The sequence below is a fragment of the Narcine bancroftii genome, chromosome 4 (assembly GCF_036971445.1).
Source record: "Narcine bancroftii isolate sNarBan1 chromosome 4, sNarBan1.hap1, whole genome shotgun sequence".
NCBI classification, from domain to species: Eukaryota; Metazoa; Chordata; class Chondrichthyes; order Torpediniformes; family Narcinidae; genus Narcine; species Narcine bancroftii.
Genome location: NC_091472.1, coordinates 99,870,962 through 99,896,258, shown reverse-complemented (window position 1 = coordinate 99,896,258; position 25,297 = coordinate 99,870,962). Strand labels below are relative to the sequence as shown.

The following is a 25,297-nucleotide window of genomic DNA, read 5'->3' as shown; positions in this document are numbered from 1 at the left end:
AATATACTTACCTTCTGCTGAAACCAGCATTTTTAGTCTTATTTATTGTTAAAGACTTCATTGATTCCCAAGGTGTTGCCTGCCATCTATCCAAATACACGTGCTTATCAAAACTCTGCCATCTATACCTGAGTTTGAAAGAGTTAAACAGGAAAGTCTGCAGACACTGGGGTTTGTGTTGTACACAAAAGTGCTGGAGTCTGAGCAAACAGCAGTAGGTGCCTGAATAAAAAGTTGGGGGATGGGGGGGAGGAAGAGAGGAGGGAGGAAGGGGCAGGGGTTGGAGCATAGGCTAACAGGTAAGAGGTCATAGATGGATATATATGTGGGAGGACACGAGAAAAAAGCTGAGAAGTTGTAGGAAGGAGGGGTACCTCTGAATGGAGACTCTAGATGGAGTTTAGTGGAAATTTGAGAAGTCAAGGCTAATGATGTCTAGTGAGTGACCAGACTGAATATTAAGTATTGTTTGTAATTGTTCCAATTTGCAGGTAGCTTCGTGCACTGCCAAACCGAGGCAACCTGCAAATGGTTGGATATGATATTTGTGAGAATGGTGTGTGGAATTGAAATGGGTAGCCACTGGTGGTCCCTGTTATTGTAGCAGACAGAGTGAAGGTGCTCAACAAAAAAATCTCTCACCCATGTAGAGGAAGTCACAACAGGAGCACCAGATGCAGTAGATGACTCCTGTAGATTCATTCACAAGTGAATAATGTTGCTTGATAAGTGGGAGGGGATAAGTGGACGTGAGAGTCCTGGCGGGAACAGTCCCAGAGGAGAAGGGAAGATGTATCTGGTTGTGGAATTACATTGTAGGTGGCAGAAATTGCAGATAATACGTTGGATGCAGAAGCTGGTGGGATTGTAGGTGAGAAGCAGGGGAATCCTGTCTTTGTTACATCTCAGGGCAGAGGGGGCCAGGGCAGATGTGCAGGAAATAAAGGAGATGCAGGTAACACCCGAGTTCGTGACAGTGGAGGGGAAGTCACGTTCTTTGAAGGAGGACATCTAAGATGTTCTGAAATAGAAGGCCTTGTAATGTGAACAGATGTGATGGAGGAATTGAAAGAAAGGAATATCCAAACAGAAGTCCAGGTGTGAAGAGGTGTAGTTCATGTAATTGAGGGAGTTGGTAGATTAATTGAAGTTATCTGTAGAAAGTTGGGCTCCTGAGATGGAGAGAGCATCATTCGAAATAGGCCATAAAGTCTGAAATTTGCATCCCAAACTTCCTCACATTCCTGACTCATTTGTTCCTCACCAAACATCAGTTCCTTTTGCACATTCTCACATTTTACCAGATGATGCTCCTGAGAGTTCCTTTGAGTGATTTCTCTCTATTAAAAACGCAGGTTGCTGTCTGAATACGATTTTTATTTGTGGGTGAATCTGCTGTGACACTGCTTGAGGTGAGCTGAACCATGGAGCCTTTCTTTCATCATCTGTGCTAATGTTGCCATTGATACTACAAATAGCAGAAACAAGAGCAGCAGTAGATTACAGCTGATTCAGTCTTATCCCCAACTGTCCTGTGATCCTGGTTTCCCCTTGCCCTTGGATCAAGGTTGAATATCCTTTGCATGAACCAAGCCAAGCAACAAAATCCATCGATTAAATATTGTTTATGTCCAAGTTAAATTTTTGAAGACTTCATTCTTCAATTTAATATTGAAACTCCACTCATCTTTCTACCAATTCACCCATGCATCATTGCTTGTAATCGATTGGGTTCCAGCTGAATGGCCTTGATACTTATCAGTGCTCTCCTCAAAGCAGGATACAGTACATTTAGCAGTGAGCGCTTGCATACGTTTCAGTAGTCGGAGAGTTATGTTTGAGTCTAACTGGTTGTACTGTAATAGCAAGTTCCATTGATTCTATTGTCCCTGCTTTTAACTCATGTAATCCTTTTCAATTGCAGGCTTATTGGTTAAAAAGATACTTTTAGATGCATCGGAGGATCCTGAAATGAGATCAGTGGTTCAGAATACCCAAGGGATTTTGTTTTACAGTGTACCTCACTGTGGATCTCACCTAGCTGAGTACTCTGTCAATGCCCGCTTTCTCCTCTTTCCTTCTGTTGAAGTCATGGAGCTTAGCAAAGGTAAGACAAGTTTCTCAGGTCAACCCCATCTTCTTGTTTCATGTCATTGTGTACATGGTTTAAGGTATGAATTTTGTGTGGAATACAGCCCACTAGCAGCAGATGTGCCATTACAGTATGTGGATTGAAAGCTGTCTATCAGATAGAAAACAGTTGGAATTGAAGGGTCTATTTTTTTTCAAATTGGAATGTATGGAGTACCCTAGGGATTAGTTCTTGGCCCTTGGTTGTTTACTACTTGCAATAATGACCTGGAAACGGAAGCAAAACGTAGGCTCTCAAGATTGTAGATGACGCACAAATAGGTGGAAAGGCATGTTGTAATAAGAATCCAGTACTGTGATTCTGCAAATTAATATAGATAAAGTGGGTAAAAACCTGACCAATAGAGGAAGTGTGAAGGCATGTACTTTGGCCAGAGGAATCAAAAGGCAGATTATTATCTAAATGGAGAGGGATGCAAAACTGTGAGGTTCAGAGGGATGTCAGTGCACGAATCAAAAATATCAACAGGCAGTCCAACAAATGGTTGAGAGGGCAAACCTCTTGTCAATCTTTATTGCAAAGGGGTTGGAGGTGAAGAAGAGGGAATGTTGGTGAAGCCACATCTTGAGTACTGGACGTGAATTTGGTCCATTTATCTAAAAAATGGTACAGTATCATTGGGAACAGGGCAAAGAAGATTGAGATTTCAGATTTATTGTCAGACTACATACATACATGATGTCACACCACCCTGATATTCCTTTTTTCTGTGGGCGAGGCAGAATGACCACTTTTTGGTAGTGCAAAAAACCCTACACAGTGTATGCATATAAACAAAGAACTGTAAACAAGTAACAAATGTAAACAAACTGCAATACAGAGAGAACTTTAAAAAAATAAAGTGCACAAGTAAGAGTCTTCATTTCATCCCTGATTGAGTTTGTTGTTAAGGAGTCTGATGGTGGAGGTGTAGCAGCTGTTCCTAAACTTGGTGGTGCAAGTCTTGTGCACCTATACCTTTTTCCTGATGGTAGCAGCAAGAACAGAGCACAGTGTGGATCCTTGATGATTGCTGCTGCTCTCCAACAGTAGCGTTCCCTGTAGATGTTCTCGATAGTGGGGAGGATTTTGTCCTGGTGATGTCCTTGTCTGTGTCCACAACCTTTTGGAGGGCTTTATGCTCAGGAGTATTTGTGTTCCCTTACCAGACACTTTCCACCACACATCTGTTGAAATTTGCCAGGGTTTCTGGTGTCGTACCAAACCTTCCCAAACTCCTGAGGAAGTAGAGGCGCTGAATGCTTTCTTCACAATGCCGTTAGTGTGTGGAGTACAGGAAAGGCTAATTCCTGGGATGAGGATTGTCATCTCAGGAGCAGTAAAACTGGTTGGGTCAATGATCTTTGTAGTTCAGAAGAATGTGGAATTATATTGAAACATCCTTGGGGCGCTGGAAAAGTTAGATTTTGAGATATTTTCTCTCATGGGAAAGTCTTGAATGGGGATTCATATTTACATAAAGATAGGGAGCTGATTATTTAAAATTGAAGATCATTGTAATTTATTTTCAGAGGGTGGAATATTTCTGGAATTCTCTACCCAGAGGCTGGTGAAGGTATTTAAGTGGAAGTAATTGAATGATTGTGGAATTGAGGGTCATGGGATACTGGCATAGATCAGCTGTGATCATATTGAATGGTAGAGGAGGCTGGAGGGGCCTGTTAACTCACTCCTGTTCCCATTTTCTTGTGTTCTACATTTCTTTCTATAGTGCAAAGGCTTTGGTAGGGGAATAAGTACACGTTCAAGTAAAGGCAGGGAAGATCTTTCACCTTTTCAGACCTGGTGAAATAGGGATGTCAGTCAGGGCAGGTTTGCTCCTCCTGCAAGATGTGGCACATCAGGGAAACCACATCTCCCTGGGGACAACATCTGCAGGAAGTGCATCCAGCTGCAGCTCCTTGATGACCATGTTAAGGAATTGGAGTTAGATAAATTTAGGATCTTCTATAACAGAGAAGGTTATAGATTGCAGCAGTAGTGATGTGGTCACATTTAAGATATGGGTTGCAGGCAGTAAGGTGACTACCAGGAAGAGTAAAGGGAGAAGGCACACTATTACAATATTTCCCTGTGGCCCATTCCTCTCAGTAACACATATACTATTTTGGATACTGGTGGGGGAGAGTCAGGGGGGTTGGGTAGGGAAACGTGGTTTCCCTGATGTGCCACATCTTGCAGGAGGAGCAAACCTGCCCTGACTGACATCCCCATTTCACCAGGTCTGAAAATTAGCAGTGTTCTTGTGTGAGGTCTCTTGAGGAACTGTGGCCACAATAGAGTGGGACTTTTCGTCAGGAGGAAGAGTGACAGCATTAATTCAGAGACTTGGGACCAGAATTTGGGGTGTCAATTGGGTCAGATAGTCTTGCAAAGTAGGCTTAATGGGTTGATGGTAGAGCGACCATTGAAAGATAAAAACATTAAGATTGACCATTTAAAGGTATTTAAAGATCAGATTTCAGCTTTATTGTCAGAGTACATACATGACATCACATCACATACAACCCTGAGATTCTTTCTCCTGTGGGTGAGGCAGAATGGCCACTTATTGGTGGTGCACAACGTCCACATTGTTAAGAAATAAAGAAATGTAAACATCTGTGCAATGTAGAGAGAAAAACAAATGAGTAAAAACACCAAAATGCTCCTTGCATCGTGCCGCCCGTCCCAGTGGGTGGTGGGATTGGTGTGGGGCTGATGGGGGGAGATGAGGCAAGAGGAAGAAGGATTGGAAGAGAGAGGGATTGGGTGTGGAGGGAGGAGGGGGAGAGAGCGGGGCAGTGAGGCTGTTAGGATGGAGCAGAGTGGTGGGATTGGTATGGGGCTGAAAGGGGAAGATGGAGCAAGGGAAATGGGAGGGAGAAAAATGGAGAGGGAGAGGAAGGGGACAGGGGGGTGGCGGGGCTGTTGCAGGGTGACCACAACTGTGCTACACATCCTGACCCCTTCTGCCCAAGGAACCTGGCATGCTGCTCTGGGCTACATAAAAGGACTGCACGATCTGCCTTTTCAGTCCTCTGCATTAATGGTAAATCTGCCTTTTATTTTGAAATGTGAGCAGGCAATAATGTGGCTTTTGTGCACAAAAAAACCCTAGAAAGTTTCGGAATTCAAACAATGGGGGAGGAATTTAGACCAACAAAAGGTAATAAGGGACTAAGTAAAATTCATCATGTCTATGTGAAAGGAGATGGAGAAGCAGGGGGTGAGGAGATGGGTGTGGTTTTAACAAAAGCCAAAGAAGTCGATATTAATGCTATCCGGTTGGAGGGTGCCCAGTCGGAAGATGAGGTACTGTGCCTCCAATTTACAAATGGCCTCAATCTGGCAGTATGTGAGAGCATGGACAGACATGTCAGCAAGGGAATGGGATGGAGAATCGAAATTGGTGGCCACTGGAAAATCCACTCTATTGTGGTGAACATGGTGCTCAACAAAGCGATCTCCCAGTCTTTTTACATCGTCAAACTCCTTCCTTTGCTTAATCAAAGTAGGACTAAAATCTTGAAAAGAAAACCTTTTTTCATGGTCAATCTCGGACTGGACATTATTTTGCTTAGAGTATTCATATGCTACTCCCAGAATTGTCTCCCATTCCTGGTGACTCAAAAGTTTCACAAGGACTGATCGTGGTCACTGATCACTGGCCCTCCTAGGTTTGAAGGTCCGGTGAGCCCTTTCAATATGTAATTTTTCTCTGAATTTGTTTTTTCCCAGCATTCGCTGGGTTCATGTTTCAAAGAAGTTCAGTGGATCTCTTCCCTCAATTCCTTCTTTCTGTTCGATAATTCAAACATTATTTTGTCTGCTAAAATTCTCCATGTGTTCGATCTTGTCCAGCAGACCTTGTCTGTCCAACTCCCATTTCTTTATATCTTTTTCCAAAGCTTTTAGCTTATCTTGTGTTTTTACCAAGTCTATTTCTGCTTGGGTCATTATTTCCATTACGTCTTCAACAATTTCTTTAATTTCAGTCATTCTTTCAGTCATGACTCTCATTATATTTTCGACACCTGCAAATCAATTGCTCAAGTTTTCCAAGATAATATTTAGTTCTTGTCCCAATTTCCCCAGCTCTACCAGGGTCTGTCAGCCCAGAGGCCATTTTGCATTGCTCCTTTTTGGCTTTCACTCAATGTTCCTGGCTGAGTAAGTCCTTCGCATGGCTACACCCCTCTTTGCTGCAGGTTTGATGGTGAGGTTTGGATTGGTGCAGAGAGAGTGGAGGGCCAGGCATTCCAAGGGGTTAAGAATGGAATGAGTGAAGGGAGTAGTGAAGTTGATACAGTTGATTTCAAGGTGGCAGTTGGAAATATAAAGGTCCAGAGCAGGTAGAAGATCAGAGCAAGGTGTCCAGGAGCAGAGCTGGATTAATGTAATTGCGAAAGTAGCATATGCTAGGGGCTCTGCATTTTAAAAGGCCCCCGCGTTTATGACGTGTACTATGAATTATGAACTTAAACATTCTCATCTTTGTGCAGTGGCTATGATATACCACACTGATTGTCTGTGTTACTAACTCCAATTAAAGGTGATAATTAGGTAAAATTGGTAATTTAAGGTATCTCATAGCCACTGCAGGCTGCACAATAGAATTTGAAAACTTAAAGGGATGGTATCAAAAATTATTATAATCTTTCATCAAGGATGTAACATGTCACTTGAAGGGGGGCACCACTGTCTTCGCCTCATCTGACCACCTCACTTCTAACCCCAGCCGTCCGACGCAGCATTTCCTCCTCCCTCCCCCATCTAATTCCAGACGCGACAGTAGGGGTGCAGGTCTGCTGGAGTTTATTGGGCCACCCTAGGAGTTCATGGAGACGGTTCAATGAAGGACTAATGGCTGTCTTTGTTACCCATAGACCCCCTTGTAGTTGGAACTGCTCTTCCAGGGAAACACAGAGCAGTTCCAGCTGCTGGATTAAGGGTAACAAAGACAGCCATTGCTCCATCACTGAGCCAACCGCCACCGAAAATAAGTTTTAACAGGGGAGGGGAGCAATTTGAGTGCAAGTGTCAGCACTCCCACCACCCACCACCATGCATGCGTCAGCCGGCACTATTTAAGATTGCACATGCTCCAGCCGGCACAATTTAGAGCCCCCTTTAAAAGCCCCTCAATACCTTAATCTGGCACTGTCCAGAAGGAGGAAGACATTTTAAACCGGGAGAAGGGATCTGTAGTCAGGAGAGAGGGGAGAATCGTGTTGTGGCAGTAAGCATGGAGACGGAGCTGACAAAAGAAGAGTTCAACATCATAGCGTGTTTAGACTCTTTAAGATGGGGACAAAGGTGAGGCCTCTACTGTGGACAGAGCGTTCAGTCTCTAAGAGGGGAAAGTTGGAGTCCAGGAAGAGGTTAGGGGGAGGTTCAGTGGAATGGAGGGTGTCTAGATGGGGAGGAGTATGTGGTGGATTAGGAGGTGGAGAGTTGGAAGGATCTAAGGGACGATTGGGAAGGTCGGAGAATGGAGAGATAGAGGCCCTTGCACTCACGGAGCCAGGGGGAAGTTCATGACAGAGGCTTAATCCTGTCAGTCGCAGGGGCCAAGATGGAAACCTGCATCTGAAGCTCGGTTCTGTCAGTCTCCGAGTTCAGGGCGAACGTTCATATTGGAGGTTCGATCCTGTAGGTTGCCGGGGCCAAAGTTGAGAATCTGTGGGCTGACAGGTTCAGGGTGGAAGTTCATGTCGGAGGCTTGATCTTGTACATACCAGAGCTAAGGTGGAGACCCACATCAGGAGCTCGGTCCTGTAAACCACCAGGGCCAAAGTGGAGTCCCAGGAGGGGGGTCCCCAAGGCGGCAGTCTCCAGGGACGTGAGCTTCTGATCCTTGAAGGATGCCAGGCGTGTAGAATTGGCAGTTGAATGCGTGGATCAGCAGAGGATGAAATGTAGGAGAGGTCCGTGGCAGATTGTGGCAAGTGAGGTACAGAGCTGTTGTAGTGAGAGGGTGAGGGTCCACTGGTATCTGCGCATTGAACTGAGGGTAGTCCATTGGGTATGGTGGGAGAAGCGAAGAGAACAGGAGTCAATGCAGGGCCAAACTTGAAGGCTTGGAACTGGAGCTGGAATTCATATGGCGCAAGTTGGCTACGGATGTAAATAGCCAGGAAAGATGCATAGCTGTGGATGCAAATCTTCCTACTCGTCCTTAAATTCAAGATTGAATTTATTATTAGTCATTAACAGTGTCATATTACATGAAATTTCTTTTTGCCTGCTCCAAGGCAGACAGATTCGTCTCCAGCAGGAAATGCCGAAGTGCTACTTACAGTCAGAGAGAGAGAAGCAAAAGAGAGTCCCCCAGAGTCACTGAGTGTCTGCAGATTCACCTCCAGCACATTCGCAGCCCCCACAGCCCCACAGAGTCTGAGTAACCCGGGCTCTAGATCCAAACCTCTGACATGATCAGGAACCCTTCAGCATCCTCAGCACCTCATTGCATCCCGGTTCCAATACTCGGTACCCCTCCAACCAGTTTGAGCTCGTCTCCAGCAGTCCGCAGGCAAACGAGTCTCCTGATAGCAGTTTCCAGCAGCCCACAGCTTCACTAGGTTCCTCACCTCAAGTCTGTAGGTCGTCTCCTCTGCTTGAATGTTGGAGGGAGTGGGGGGTGATCTTCCCATCCTCTGGTGCCCCGCTCTAATCCTCCGCTTGCTCAGATTCTGCTGTTATCTTTGGCACAGACCCGTGGTTGCGGATTTCAAATAAAACACCATATGCTCCCTCAGTGGGATGTTCAAAGCTCATGCAGTGCTGACGGCAGACAACTGAGTGGCAGGGCCCTGCCAGACCTTGATTGAGTTTATAGTTGAGAAGTCTGATGATGGAGGGCCAGCAGCTGTTCCTGAACCTGGTGGTGTGAGTCTTGTGGCATCTATACTTCTTTCCTAATGGTTGCAGCAAGAACAGAGCATGTGCTGAATGGTGTGGGTCTTGGATGACTGGTGCTGCTCTCCAACAGCAGTATTCCCTGTAGATGTTCTCCATGGTGAGGAGAGTTTTGCCTGTGATGTCTTAGGCTGTGTTTACTAACTTTTGCAGGGCTTTATGTTCAGAGGTATTGGTGTCCCTATACCAGACTGTGATGAAGCCGGTCAGCACATTTTCCACCACACTTCTGTAGAAATTTCGCAGGACTTCCAATGTCATTCCAAACCATTGCAAACTCCTGAGGAAGTAGATGCACTAATGTGATGACATTAACATGTGGGGTCCAGGAAAGATCCTCTGAGATAGTGACTCCAGAACTTAAATTTGCTCACTCTCTCCACCTCTGATTTCCCCCAATGATCACTGGATTGTATACCTCTGGTTTTCCCTTTCAGGAGACAGTCAACAAAGTATTCATCTCCTTTGTTTTGGCGACATTGAGTGCGAGGTTGTTGTTAGTACACCATTTAGCCAAGTTTTCAATCTCTCTCCTGTATTATGTCTCATTGCCCCTTTTTATACAATCCATTGCAGTGGTATCGTCAGCAAATCTATAGATGGTATTATTGTCATACCAAGCCACAAAGTCATAGGTGTACAATGAGTAGAGCAGAGGGCTTAGAATGCAGCCATGAGGTGCTCCAATACTGATGGAGATTGTGGAGAAGTTCTTACCAATCCTCACTGATTGTGCTCCAATTACACAGTGGGGTGTTGAGTCCCAAGTTTTGGAGTTTGTTGATCAATTTTGAGGGGATGATTGTATTAAATGCTGAACTGTATTTGAGTAAGAAATCCTGATATATGCATCTTTGCAGTCCAGGTGTTCCAGGGATTTGTATAGAGCCAGTGAGATGCCATTCGCCATAGACCTTTGCAATGATAGGCAAATTGAAATGGATCCATGTTACCACTCAGACAGGAGCTTTAACACTAGCCTTTCAAAACACTTCATCACTTTTGAAGAACTTCAAAAACTGTACACCCATGTTTGCTGTAAAAATAAAATGGGGAAGGAGGCTCATTTGTGGCTAACAAAGGAAATCAGGGATAATATTAAACCAAATATTTGAAATTTAGACATACAGCACAGTTTCAGGCCATTTTGGCCCACAAACCCATACCGCCCAATTTACACCCAATTAACCTACAACCCCCAGTACGTTTTGAACAGTGGGAGGAAACCGGAGCCCTCAGAGGAAAACCACGCAGGCACAGAGGGAACATGCAAACTCCTTATGGGCAGCATTGGATTCAAACCCTGGTTCCGATCGCTGGTGCTGTAACAGCATTTCACTCAAAGAAGGGGCATATAAACTGGTTGGGAAAAGCAGCAAACCTAAGGTCTGTAAGAATGTTAGAATTCAGCAGAGGAAGGAAGGCCTGATTCAACACAGGGCCTAATTAAAAAGGAGGGGGGGGGGGGGAAGAAGGAATGAATATAAGAGGAAACTTGCAGAGAACCTAAAAACTAACTGAATAAGCTTTTGTTGGTAAGTAAAGAGAAAGTGACTAGTTAAAGCAAGTATAGATTCCTTGCAGTCAGAATCATAATGGGGAACAAGGAAATGGCAGACCAGTAAATAGATTCTTTGGTTCTGTGATTCACAGAGACATAACATAGAATGGAGTCAAAGGAGAAGGTCAGTTAGCCCTTTCCATTCAATACGATCATGGCTGATCATAAATTTCAATGCCATGTTCCTGCTTCCTTTCACCCTTTGATCCCTTCAGCCATAAGGGCCACATCCAACTCCCTTTTGAATCATCAACCTCAGGATACTTTTATATAGGACGGTTCAGCTACTCTTGTGGAGGAAGATATAAATGTTTAGTACCTTGCAGATGTGAGAAGACCAAATGGAAAATATGGAAGAAAAAAATAGAGGAATTTGAAAGATTGCACGGACCAGAATTAGTTTTTTTTTAAACTTTCCTTTTGAAAGTTAAGTGTAGTACAATTATACCAATTTTATTTTCATGAATCTGCAGTAATATTATTGAAATCCAATATGGTTATTTATCTTTGGTCTCAAAATGTTAGCTTTCAAAGATGGGATATCTAAAGAATACTGAAATTTGTCGAATGCAGGATTTCCTTTTGTAATATGTCTGGCCCCCAAAGTAAGGAAATATTGGGATAAATTATCAATGGTTTATTTAATTTTGAATATTCTCTCATAGATTCGCCTGCTTTGACAGAACTGAACAATAAATTCACCAAGCTGGTAAAGGAACAAGAAGTTAACATACTGAGCTTTGGAGAAATGCTACCAACAAACATTGGTAGTATGATCAAACTGCATGTGGTACCTCTAAATTCAGCAGGTATAGTATAGATTATCCACAAATCCAATTTCCTGGCCCCTCAGTTTTTTTTGCAAACAGCTCTTACAGATATCCTGTTTGAATTCCTCCATTTAGGTTTCTGATCCTGTCATAACTGTTACCAAAGATGCAAATAACATCCTGCGTGACTGGAGCCATGTTTTCTATCCTTTACAACAGACTGGTAGCTTTTTACAGGGTAGATTACACAATCTTCTTTACTGTTCTTCACCTGAATGAGATTGCACTTGCGAGGTTGATTCTTGTCTCTCTGGTCATGCAGTGGTTTTCTGTCACTCCAAGGATCTTTGACACCCATACCTCACTGCTCTAATCTCTTGTTTCCTAATTGTCCTTCAGAATTTGTAAACAGGTCCCACCTCAATGTAGCTCATGTTCAACTGGAAAGTTGAAGTGAAATATTTACTGAGGATACAAGAAACTTAACAATATACTTGATCCTGAGGAAAGCTTCAGGCCATGTAACTTTGGCATTGCAAGCAGCACCTTGAAGGACTATAACTAATCTGGTGGCATAAATATTGAATGACCTGAACAACCACTCCTCACGGGATACCCATACATCCAGATTTTGCTGCCTGATACCTGGGATACCATGTATAAGAACTGGGATGCAAGAGGGTGCTGAAGGGTTCCTAATTGTATCGGAGGTTCAGATCTGGAACTCTGGTTGCCAATGGTTTGGACTGGACTCTGTGGCTGTGGAAGTAAATCCACCTACACTTGGTGACTTTGGGGGGGGGGGGTGGGGGAAGACTCTCTTTTGCTTCTCCTTGGACCCTTTCATACAACGATAAAGCCCGACTGTAAAGGTGGAGGTTCTCCGTCGTTGTGTCAGGAGACTTACCTTCTTGAATGCACTTTAGCTGGCTCTGAAGCGATGATTGCAGTCCCTTTCAGGGAAGGATAATCAGTGGAGCGCAGCGCTCTCCCACCTCATATTAACGTACAGCTGCTGCAAGCGACTGGTTAGGGGTGGGCTGATGACGCTGTCAGCCTGCAGCCCATCTCCCCACTCACACCCTCCGTCCATGATCCCCTCAAAGCAGGAGGAGTCAGCAGGAGCTGTCAGGGCAAGGGGAGTCAACAGGAGCCGACAGGGTGGGAGGTGAGGTTGGCAGGAGCCATCAGGAAGGGGGCTGTCAGGGCTGAGGCAGCCACGGGGGGGGGGGGGGGGGGTAGCGGCAGGGGATGTCAGGCAATGGGAACTGTGGCAGAGGCAGCCGGTTCAGTCTGTGACAGTTTCACCTGGCCTCTGGGGCTGCTCTTTGTGACTCAAAATGTGGCAGAGCCGTCTTCCCTACCCATAATTCCCCATGCAGCTGGGAGCTGTTCTGGGAAACACAGAGCAGTTCCAGCTGCGTGGGGGTTTATGGGTTGGGAAGATGGTCATTGCTCTGCCATGTACTTATGATGGGTGGCGCTATGGCACCAGTCGCCCTGCCTCCATAGGCTCCAGATGGCGCTATGAAGTGCCACTCAACCTGAATGCGGCGCAGGCGCTGCTCCATGAAAGGTAAGTTTATGTTTTCCCTCCGCGCTTATAGCCAGCCTCCAGGTGGAGGCCTGGCATGAAAGGACCTTTTCTCTAACTGTAAGAGGTGCTTTTTTTTAGTAATTTTTTATTTTTCACACTATGAACCATATCAACCAAAATATGTACAAACGTTTCTCATTAAATTTACACAGTGGTCTTTTCTCCCCTTTTTTTTCCCCTTTCCCCTCCCTCCCCCTCTACCCACCCCCCTCCAAAACCCATAAATATTCAACATATACAATACAATAAAACCATAAAACAATATCTTTACACAAAGGAAAATAAACAAGAAAAATGGGTCATCTATTTATTACACACTGAATCTAGTCTTTTTGTCTTATCATTTTCATTCTCATTTTAGGGGATGGAGGTCATAGGCAAGCTCTCTCTGATATGTTCCATGCATGGTTCCCAAATTTGTTCAAACATTGTGACTTTATTTTTTAAATTATCTGTTATTTTTTCCAATGGAATACATTTATTCATTTCCATGTACCATTGTTGTATACTCAGGCTCTCTTCCATTTTCCAAGTTGACATTATACATTTTTTTGCTATGGCTAAGGCTCCATAATGAATTTTTTTTGCACTTTATCCAATTTGAGGCCTAATTCTCCACTTTTTATGTTACTTAAAAGAAATATCTCTGGTTTTTTGGTATGTTATTTTTTGTAATTTCATTTAGTATCTGATTTAATTCTTCCCAAAACTTATTTACTTTCGTACATGCCCAAGTTGCATGTAATGTTGTTCCCATTTCCTTCTGACAGCAAAAACATTTATCCAATAATGTTGAATCCAATTTTTAAAAATTTTTAAGGAGTAATATGTACCCTGTGTCACCAATTATACTGTATCATGTATAACCTTGTGTTTATTGTATTCTTCATCGTTCCAGAACATAACTTTTCCCATACCTCATTTTTTATCTTTATCTTTAGATTCTTTTCCCACTTCTGTTTAGGTTTAGAGTTTATTTAATTTTCCTTATCTTGCAGCTTAATGTACATGTTGGTTATAAATCTTTTAATTATCATTGTGTCTATAATCACGTATTCAAAGCTGCTTCCTTCAAGTAATCTCAAGCTGTTTCCCAATTTATCCTTTAAATAAGCTTTCAATTGATGATATGCAAACATTGTACTATGAGTTATTCCATATTTGTACTTCAACTGTTCAAATGTTAATAAATTATTTCCCAAAAAACAATTTTCTATTCTTTTGATTACTTTTCTCTCCCATTCTCTAAAGGAAAGGTTGTCTATTGTAAAAGGAATTAGCGGATTTTGCGTCAATAGTAATTTTTGTATTTGATAATTCGATTTTTTTCTTTCTAAGTGGATCATCTTCCATGTATTAAGTAAATGATACAGTACTGGTGAGTTTTTATATTGCACCAGCTTTTCATCTCACTTATAAAGTATATGTTCAGGTACCTTTTCCCCTATTTTATCTAGTTCTATCTTAGTCCAGTCTGGTTTTTCCCTTGTCTGGTAAAAATCTGATAAATACCTTAATTGTGCAGCTCTATAATAATTTCTAACATTTTGTAACTGCAAACCACCTTGATTATACCTCTCTTTTAATTTATCTAACACTATCTTTGGATTCCTCCATTTCCACAAGAATTTCCTTAATATTCTTTTTGGTTCCTTAAAGAATTTTTTTGTTAAAGGAATTGGTACCGTTTGAAATAAGTATTGTATCCTTGGGAACACGTTCATTTTAATGCAGTTTACCCTATCAACGTTAGCGGTAATTCTTTGCAATGTTCTAAGTCTTCCTGCAATTTCTTTATTAGTGGCTGATAATTTAGTTTGTACAAGTGGCTTAAGTTATTATCTAACCGGATCCTTAGGTATCGGATTGCTTGTGCTTGCCATTTAAATGGTGATTCTTTTATAAATTCTGTATAGTCTGCATTACTCATTGGCATCACTTCACTTTTATTTGCGTTGATCTTGTACCCCGATATTTCTCCATATTCCTTCAATTTCTTATGTAATTCTTTTACTGATACCTCTGGTTCTGTTAGGTATACTATGATGTCATCTGCAAATAAGCTGATTTTATACTCCTTCTCCTTTATTTTTATCCCTTTTATTTTATTTTCTATTCTTATAATTTCTGCCAAAGGTTCTATTGCTAAGGTGAACAATGAGGGGGATAGTGGACAGTGATTCGATATATATCCATTTACTGTTACCTTCATCAACGGTTCATTATACAATGCTTTAATCCAATTTATATATTTTTCTGGTAGATTGAACTTGTAATACTTTAAATAAGTAATTCCACTCTACTCTGTCAAAGGCTTTTTCTGCATCTAAAGCAACAGCCACTGTTGGCTTCTTATTTCCTTGAACTGCGTGGATTAGATTAATAAGTTTGCAGACATGGTCCGCTGTTCATCTTTTCTTAATAAATCTGGTTTGATCTTGTTTTACTATTTTAGGTACACAATCGGCCAATCTGTTTGCTAATAATTTTGCTATTATCTTATAGTCTGAGTTAAGTAGAGATATTGGTCTATATGCTGCTGGTGTTAGTGGATCCTTCCCCGTCTTTGGTATTACGGTAATTATTGCTGTCTTACATGAATCTGGTAAGTTCTGTGTTTCTTCTATCTGGTTCATTACTTCCAGGAGAGGAGGAATTAATAACTCTTTAAATGTTTTATAAAATTCTATTGGAAATCCATCCTCTCCTGATGTTTTATTGTTCGGCAGCTTTTTTAATATATTCTGTACTTCCTCTATTTCAAATGGTTTTATTAGTTTGCTTTGTTCCTCTTCTTGCAATTTCGGCAGTTCAATTTTAGCTAAAAATTCTTCTATTTTATCATCTTTCCCCTCGTTCTCAGTTTGATACAATTGTTCATAAAATTCCTTAAAATTTTCATTAAATCTCTGTATAATTTGTTTGTCCTTTTTCCTTGATGCCAGTATCATTCTTTTAGCTTGTTCTGTTTTAAGTTGCCAGGCTAATATTTTGTGTTTTTTCTCCCAGTTCGTAATACTTTTGCTTTGTTTTCATTATGTTCTTCTCCATCTTCTACGTTTGTAATATTTCGTCTTAAATTATTTTGTTCACCAATTCTCTCCTTTTTGTTATATCATCCTTTTTTACTAATTCCTTTTCTGTACTTACTATCTCCCTTTCCAACTGCTCTTTTTCCCGATTGTAATCCTTTTTCATCTTAGCTTATTATCTGCCCTCTAATGAAGGCTTTCATTGCGTCCCTTAATATATATATTTGTCTTTCACTGATCCTGTGTTTATTTCAAAATATGTTTTAATTTGGCGTTCAATAAACTCCCTAAGTTCCTGTCTTTTAAGTAGCATGGAGTTTAACCTCCATCTATATGTTCTTGGTGGGATGTCCTCCAGTTCTATTGCTAATAATAGGGGTGAATGATCTGATAGTAGTCTAGCTTTATACTCAGTTTTCCTAATTCTCCCTTGTATATGGGCTGACAACAAAAACATATCAATCCTTGAGTAAGTTTTGTGCCTTTTTCAATAATATGAAAATTCCTTTTCTTTTGGGTGTTGCCTCCTCCATATTTCCATAAGTTTCATTTTCTGCATTGATTTAACCATAAATTTGGCTACTTTTTTCTTTTTACTTGTCTTTTATCCAGTTTTATCTAACATTGGGTCCAAATTAAGGTTAAAATCCCCTCCTATCAATATATTTCCTTGTGTGTGCAATCTTCAAAAAAATATCCTGCATAAACTTTTGATCCTCCTCGTTAGGCGATTATATATTGAGCAAATTCCAAAATTCTGAGTATATCTGACACTTTATCATTGCATACCTCCCTGCCGGATCTATTATTTCCTCCTCTATTTTGATTGGTACATTTTTGTTAATTAGTATGGCTACACCTCTAGCTTTTGAATTATAGGATGCTGCCGTTACGTGTCCTACCCAATCTCTCTTTAGTTTGTTATGTTCCACTTCAATTAGATGCGTTTCCTGCACAAATGCTATATCTATTTTTTCCTTCTTCAATAAATTTAGTAGCCTCTTCCTTTAAATTTGGTTATGTATTCCATTAATGTTTATAGTCATATAGTTCAACATGGCCTTCTTGCATCTTGTACACACCTCTTTTCTATCTTTTCGCCACCTCCATCCCCTTTTCCCCATTTTCATCTTTTAGTTTTCTCTTATTACATTTAATGTAGGTCAACACATTTAAGACATAAAGTACCCCCGCAGTTCACACATCCACTAATATCTTAACCCCAAAAGTTCCCACCCCCCCCCCCCCCCCCCCCCCCTGAGTAGCCCCATATCCCTTGCCGGGCAACCACATCTCCCCTTTTCATTTGGATTACGATCTTGTTCGCAGCGTCAACTGATTTTGCAGTGACCGTTATTCCCCCTCTACCCAGCCCTCTCCAGAAAACATCTTTTTTAAAATCACACATTACAAAGCTCTCTTCTTTTTTATACCCCCTTACTCCCTTCCTTCCCTTCTCTTTTCCCTCTCTAGTTCTTTACATATACATTGATCTTACATCTTTATATATACGATATCGCCGTTCTTCATTCTTGTTACATCTCTTCATCTCTTCTCCTGTCCTGCAAACATTCTGCAAATTCTTGCACTTTCTCTGGATCCAAGAACAGTCTGTTTTGCTCCCGGGTATAAATATTTTAAGCATGGCTGGATGTCTTAATATGAATTTGTAACCTTTTTTCAATAAAATCAATTTCGCTGTATTAAACTCCTTCCTCCTCTTTAAGAGTTCAAAACTTATGTCTGGGGGTAAAAAAAATATTTTTTGACCCTTGTATTCCAATGGTTTATTATCTTCTCTAACTTTATTCCTTGCCTGTTCTAGTATATTTTCTCTTGTCGTGTATCTCAAAAATTTAACTAAGATGGATCTTGGTTTTTGATGTGCCTGTGGTTTCGGAGCTAATGCTCTGTGTGCCCTTTCTATTTCCATTTCTTCCTGCATTTCTGTCGTTCCCAGGACCTTTGGGATCCATTCTTTTATAAATTCCTTCATATCTGTGCCTTCTTCACCCTCCTTCAGGCCCATTATTTTTATGTTGTTTCGCCTACTATAATTTTCCAACATATCAATTTTCTGATCTAACAACTCTTGTGTATCTTTAATTTTTTTCTCATTTTCTTCCAATTTTTCTCTTGTCATTCACTTCCATTTCTACAGCCGTTTCCCACTCTTCCACACTCTCTACTCTTTTCCCTATTTCCGTCATTACCAGTTCTAACCTTTGTATTTTATCTTCTGTTCTTTTCATTTTCCTTTTAATTACATTAAACTCTAATGACAACCATTCTTTTAGTGACCTCATTTGTTCTTCAAAAAAGACTTTATCTATATTCTGTTCATCAGTTTTACCTTTTATTTCTCTTTGTCCATCAGTTTTACCTTCTATTTCTCTGTGAAGATCTTGGTCTTCTTCTTCCCCTTTTTCTGTGTCTGTACCTGTGTTTGTGTCTTCTTCTCTTCTTTGTGTCTGTGTCTCTTCTGTTTTTCCTGATTGAGCTGCTTGTATCTTTGTCAGGCCTCTTCTTGCTGAGCCTCTTGTTGCTGGTCCTCCCCTCTTGGGCTGCTCATCTGTAAGAGCAGGTTCAGGCAATTTCTGCTGATGGCAAATCTGTCTGTCTTACAGCAGCCAAAAGCCAATTTTGTGTAATATGACTTTTTATTCCATGACAATAAATTGAAACTTGAATCTTAATGGACAGTCCCATTCATCCATCACTCCTGTTCTCAAACAACCATATTGGTATTGAAGTATGTGGTATTTAAAAAGTCCATAACAATATACATCTGTCATCCTACCTATTACTTCAAAGCATTTGATTCACTTCATAAAACACTGTTTGCCTGAAATAAATTGAAAACACTCACTTTTTCTATTCTCCTTGCCTATGAAAAGTTCCCTTGTCAGCAATACGGAAATGCATTGGAGAAACACTTGCACGTTTGTGTATTGCCCTGCTGAGTTTCTCTAGCATGTTTGCATATTGCACTCAACCCCAGCATCTTCATATTTTCTTGTTTAACTCCATGCCTCAGCCTTTCCTGTGACTGTTTACTTCCTCTGCCTTACAATTCACTGAAAACTCACTTCAACTCTGGCCGCTTTTACTCAGCTTGAATTGTCCAGAGAATGAGATGAAAATCTTGTGGTTATAGCTGTTTTATTAGATGTCAGACAGGGTCAGCCTGTGTGACCACATCAAGCCAGGCTAGTACAACCATAACAGGGCAAGTAACAATGAAACTTGATCACATGTTCTCTATTTATACTGCAAACTGCTCTGAACTGGTATTGATAAAAAACCTGTGAGCAAGTACAGCAACTTTACAGGAACTGAATAATTATAGAACTGTAGCGGCCGTGTAGCGGGCTGAGCGGGTGCACAGCGCGGCAACGCAAACTGTTGCCAGCGCAATTCTGCGGGTGTGCAGAACCATAATAGAGGTGCTGCATGTGATGTAGCGGCTGAGCGGGTGCACAGTGCAGCAATGCAAACTATCGCTGGCACGGTTCTGCAGGTGTGCCTACTCTCTGCCTACTCACCTAATGGACCGCACGTGAGGGATACTGTCTGCCGAGGAACGCACGTTGGGCTGTTGTGTCTCTTGCCGGAAGGCGCAGGACACTTACAAGGCTAAATTTAAACCTGTCAGTCCCATGGATCAGCAGCAATCTCATAGTGACATCCCACCTTGTCCCGTGGAGCCTGGACACACAGTATATAAAAGAAGCCTGTAGACCCTGAATAAATCAGTCTTGAGTTGACTACTCTGGCGTGTGTTTGTATTTCTTTAGTAGCTCTACCGTAGTAGCCACGACAAAACCAAATATACAAGATTCTAAAAGTTTACAGACAACCAAGTGATTAAACAATCCTATAAGCAGTGCTTGAAAAAAAATAAAGCTACATGGAAAAACAACAATCTGGACCCTAATCCAACACCAGGTACAAACATTACTCAAAAATTAAAAGGACATGGAAAATTTCACAGCAAGAGGCTGTATCCAAATCCAGGTGCATTTAATAATTTCAAAAGGTTTAAAATTTCAGAATAGTTCAAGTGAATTTTGGCCAACATATTCATTGATTTAGTCCACATCTCACTTTGGCAGGGCCTGGTCCCACCTATTTCAAACAAGCCTCAATCATAACAAGAAGCAAACTTGAACCTCAATGCGCCACCGTGTAGTTGGATCCTGGTTTCAATCACCTCCAGACCCCCAAACAGTGAGGATTGGTAAGAACATCTCCACAACCTCCATCAGTATTGGAGCACGAAAGGGATGAATTCTTAGCCCCCGCTCTACTCACTTTACACCAATGACTGTGCAGCTCAGAATGTACAAACTTGCTGATGACACCATGCAGGTTGGTTGTATAAAAGGGGCAATGAGTTGGCATTAAGGAGTGAGTTTGAAAACTAACAACAACCTCACACTAAATGTCACCAAAAACAAAGAGCTGATGATGAATTTTAAGAAGGGAAAACCCAGGGGTGTACAATCCAGTGATCATCAGGGGATCAGAGGTGGAGAGGGTGAGCAAGTTCAAATTACTGCACGTCGCTATCTCTGAGGACCTATCCTGGACTGAACACTCGTCATTGTGAAGAAATCACGTCAGCCCCTCTGCTTCATCAGGAGTTTGCGGAAGTTCTGTGTGACATCGGAAACCTTGGCAAACTTCTGCGGATGTATAGTGGAAAGTGCGCTGACTGGCTGCATTATAGCTTGGTACGGGGGAACCAATATCTCTGAACAGTAAGCTCTGCAAAAGGTAGTATACGTAGCCTAGTACATCACAGGCAAAGCTCTCCCCACCATCCAGAAAATCTACATGGAATGTTGCTGATGGAGAGCAGCAGCAATCATCGAGGATCCATACTTCCCTGGAAAGAGGTATAGATGCCTCAAGACTCATGCCACCAGGTTCAGGAACAGTCGCTACCCATCCACCATTGGAGTCCTAAACAACAAACTGAATTTAAACTCATTTAAAGTTTTAATTTGCACATTATTTATGACTGATTTTTTTCTGCATTTCAGGCAGTTTGTTTACATTTCTCTCTTTTGTATCTTTTCTTGTATTTTTTTTGCATTACCAATAAGTCGAATTCTACATGGCCTGTAGGAAAAAGCATTTCAAATTGGCCACTCATAGGCGCAGGGACAATATAACCACTATACTGTAGAATATTTCAGAACATGTTTGTTTTATATTGTGAAATTTTTGATTTGAATAAGAGTTTTTAACTTTACAACTTTATTCCTAAAGTTCAGTTTGAGCAATGTTGCTTTTGTAGTCAGCCCCAGCATTGATTCTGAAACCAAATTTGAAAGGCTGTGGTAATTCTCAGTTCTGCTGAATTTGTTAGTGCTGAGAAAGCGAGGGTGGAATCCTTCTCGCCAAAACTGGACAGAGAGCTCCAGTTTTTCCAAACAATTTTTCAGCCTGAAATAGGGAAAGTCATGCTGGTGATTCTGTACTCATTGCATTTCTCTCATGTCTACCCAAGCCGATGATGGGTTTTGAAACATTTATTTATTACCAAAGATGTTTGTAATGATTCTCTGTGATGTGTCCAACCTTTTGACATCCACCTCACGTTTTTTTTCTTTTTTTCAGATTTAGGTATTGGGGATTTTATTCCATTGGACGTTAATCATCTGAACATTTGCAAACCCAAAAGCAGAGACTCCTTCATTTATCAGCAGAGTTTAAAATTTATAAAAGATGTTCTGGCACAAGAACCCAAAAGTTGAATCACTTCTTCATCCAGAGTTCTCCGAAGTGCCCACATTTTGACTTGTAAAAGGGTCTGATATTGCACGGTGCATTGCAGTACAGTTTGTTCATATAAAGAAAACTTAGAAAGTGCCAAAAATGATAACATTTAAGGATTACATTAGAATTATTTCATTAAAATTAAAGAGCAGTGTATAAATATCCTGTGAGTTTACAGAAGTCGGGAAGACAGCAGTCAAATAGCTATTTTATTTTTAAAATGATAAAGAACATAAAAATAATGCTTCAAAATTATAAAAAGCAAACATTTCCTGACCTTTTTGTTTGTTTTTGCTGTGGAATTGGGCCCTATTTATTCAACATCCATTAGTTTTCCACTGGAGTTGCCTTTTGTTTATTGAATTCTGCAGCCATTATTTGGCATAACAGCAAGGTGCCACTAGATGAAACTACTGAATTAGGTGTGCATATTGTACTGTAAAGCCAATCTTCCAATAGCTGGAGTTTTTTTCCCTCTTGTAATAAAATATTTTTTTTCTGGTCCACGAGTACTGTTTCTAAAGTGTGATCACAGTTGTAATGTTGAAAATTCCGCTGTCAATCTGTCCAAAAGAGATTGAAAATTAATATTAAGCTAACTGGTAGGATTGGTTTTGTACCATACCCTCCATAATGTTTAGGACAAAGACACCTTTTCTTTTATTTGCCCCTATGCTCCACAGTACTAAATTTGTAATCAAATAATTTACATATGATTAAAATTCACATTCCAGATTTTATTCACAGTATTTGTTTACATTTTGGTTTGACCGTGTAGAAATTACAGCACTTTTTATACATAGTTCCCTGATTTCAAGGCACCATAATATTTGGCTTCACAGGTGTTTGTGATTACTCAAGTATATTAATTGCTTCATTGGTGCAGGTATAAGAGAGCTAGGCTTTCTTCCAAGTTTTTGATTGCCTTAGGCATCTGCAGTTGCTATTTTCCACATGAGGACCAGAGTTGTGCCAAAGAAGCCATTATGAGGCTTAAAAAAAAACAAGAATAAAACAGTAAGAGACCTCACCCAAACCTTAGGAGTACCGAAATCAACTGTTTGGAAAATGATTAAGAGTGTACTGGTGAGCAAAGTAATTGCAAAGGAAGAATTCCACTGCTGATGAAGAATTTTCATCATAATGAAGAAAAATGCCCTAATGCCTCAGAATCACACTTCAAGAGGCAGGTGTGAATGTGTCAATGACGACTGTCTGCAGAAGACTTGATCAGAAATACAGAGGCTACACTGCAAGATGCCAAGATTAACCTGCATTAGAGTGATGCAAGAGCAAAGTTTGGAGGTGTAAGGAACTGCCCTTAGGATGCAACACATACTACTTCATCTATGAAACATGGTGATGGGGATGTTAGGGTCTCTATGGCTGCCACAGATATTGGCACACTTCATTAATGATGGAACTGAAGTAGTAAAATGAATTTTAAGATGCATAGAAACATTTGCTCAAATGCCTCCAAACTCATTGGACAGAGCATCATCCTAAAACAAGACAATGATCTAATAAAACATACTGCTAAAGCAACAAAGGAGTGTTCCAAAGCTTAAATCCAATTGAGCATTCCTTCCATATGCTGGAGTTTGCAGAGGTTTGGTAATGACATCAGAAACCCTGGCAAATTTCTACAGAAAGTGTGCTGACCAGCTGCGTCGCAGTCTTGTTTGGGAGTACAAATACCCCTGAGTGTAAAGCCCTCCAAAAGGTAGTGGACACAGTCCAGACATTACAGGCAAAACCCTCCCCACTATTGAGTACATGTTGGGGAACCCTGCCGTCAATGGGCAGCAGCAATCATCAAAGACCCTCACCACCCAGCACACTGTTCTCACTACTACCATCAGAAAAGTGGTATAGGTATCTCAAGCCTCACACCACCAGGTTCAGGAACAGCTGCTATCCCTCTACAATCAGACTCAAGAACAAACTCAATCAGGGATTAATTTAAGGACTCTTGCTTGTGCACTTTATTGATTTTCTTTGCTCTCCCTGTATTGCACAGTCAGTTTGTTACATTCATTATCTGTTTACATTTCTTTTGATTGTTTACATGTTTACGCAGTGCACAGTTTATTTTTTCCACTACCAATTTGTGGTAATTCTGCTACACCCACAGGAAAAAGGAACCTCAGGGTTGTATGTGATGTCATGTATGTACTCTGACAATAAATTAGAAATCAGAGAAAATAGATGAAGTAGGAGTTGAAGACGGCTACAGAAGAGAACTGACAAAGCATCACCAGAGAAGATACTCAGCTCCTGGTGTCAAACCAAAATGTATACAAATATCCTTGAATAAAATCTGGAATTCACAATGTGAATTGTTTGATTACAAATTTAAAACTGGAGCACAGGAGCAAATAAAGGAAAAAAATGTCTTCATCCAAACATTATGAAGGGCATTGTATGTTGGTTGAGTAATAAACTATTGGCACCACTCAGTTTAATTAAATCTTGGATCCCTGGAATGGATTTGAACCCAAATGGCTTCTGAATTAACTTAAATGAGTGGTTTGTTCTTAAGGGTTTTATTTATGGTAAAGAAAGGAGTGACATGGAACTTCTGCAGATGGGTAATTTACATGTAAAAACTAAAGTCATAAAAAAATAATTAATTCCGATTTTATGGGATGTTTTTACTGCTCCAGAAATGAACCGATGAACATATTGTTGGATCTGAAATGCATCTGGGAGGTAGGAAATGTTTACAATTGGAATATAAAGTCATGTAGTATGTAAGCAAGCTCATAAACCCACCATGTCATGTTAACCATCAAGCACCTCTATACTAATTCCATTTACCAGTATCTGCCTTCTCTGTCTTGACAATGCTAAAATGTGAATATTTCACAAGATCAAGGAACAAAGTAGGCCATTCAGCCCATCAAGTCTGCTCCACCATGAGCAAAACCATTCTCACATCTAGTTCCAATTTTTGGCATTTTCCCCATATCCTTTGATACCTGACTCAAGTAGATTTTTATTTGATCAAGTTTGCCGATAAAACACAAAATGCTATGAACCAGTCAGACAGCAATTATGGAAGGAAAGCTAACATTTCAGGTCATCCTCCCCACCCTTGTTTGTCGCCTTTCCAGTCCCAGCAGCATCTTTCTGAATCCAGCTGAATCACATCCTTCTTGTCATATGATGACCGGAACTTTGCACAATATTCCAGACGTGGTCTCACCTATGTCTTTCAAATGTCCCAGCTCTTGTATTCAGTGCCACAACTAATAAAGGCAAGAATGCTGTGCACCTTCTGCACCAACTGAGTTGCAGATCTGTCATTCTGATCTGCAACACATCCTTGTGCCCTGTCATTTATGGTGTAAGTCCTGCACTGGTCTAGCTTGGTCTCCTCTAAGTCGGAGAGACTGGGCACAGACAAAGATGGATATTGCTTTGTTGAACACCTTGGCTCTGTCTGCCGTAATAGTATGGCTCTCCCAGTCATTTCGGCCATTTCATTTCCCTGTC

At 41.0% G+C, this 25,297-nt stretch overlaps 1 protein-coding gene across 3 annotated transcripts in view; it reads left to right on the top strand.

Annotated features, from left to right (window-relative positions):
• serac1 (serine active site containing 1) overlaps positions 1 to 24,380 on the top strand; it is a 180,249-nt gene extending 155,869 nt beyond the window's left edge. For 2 of the 3 annotated variants that reach the window (XM_069932195.1, XM_069932193.1), the window contains 3 exons: positions 1,925 to 2,107; positions 11,279 to 11,422; positions 21,641 to 24,380. In XM_069932195.1, the coding sequence (XP_069788296.1) occupies positions 1,925 to 2,107; positions 11,279 to 11,422; positions 21,641 to 21,777 (464 nt within the window). In that variant the 3' untranslated portion in view covers positions 21,778 to 24,380. The remainder of the gene's footprint in view (positions 1 to 1,924; positions 2,108 to 11,278; positions 11,423 to 21,640) is intronic. The other variant, XM_069932194.1, reaches the window with a different exon arrangement.
• The last annotated feature ends 917 nt before the right edge of the window (positions 24,381 to 25,297 follow it).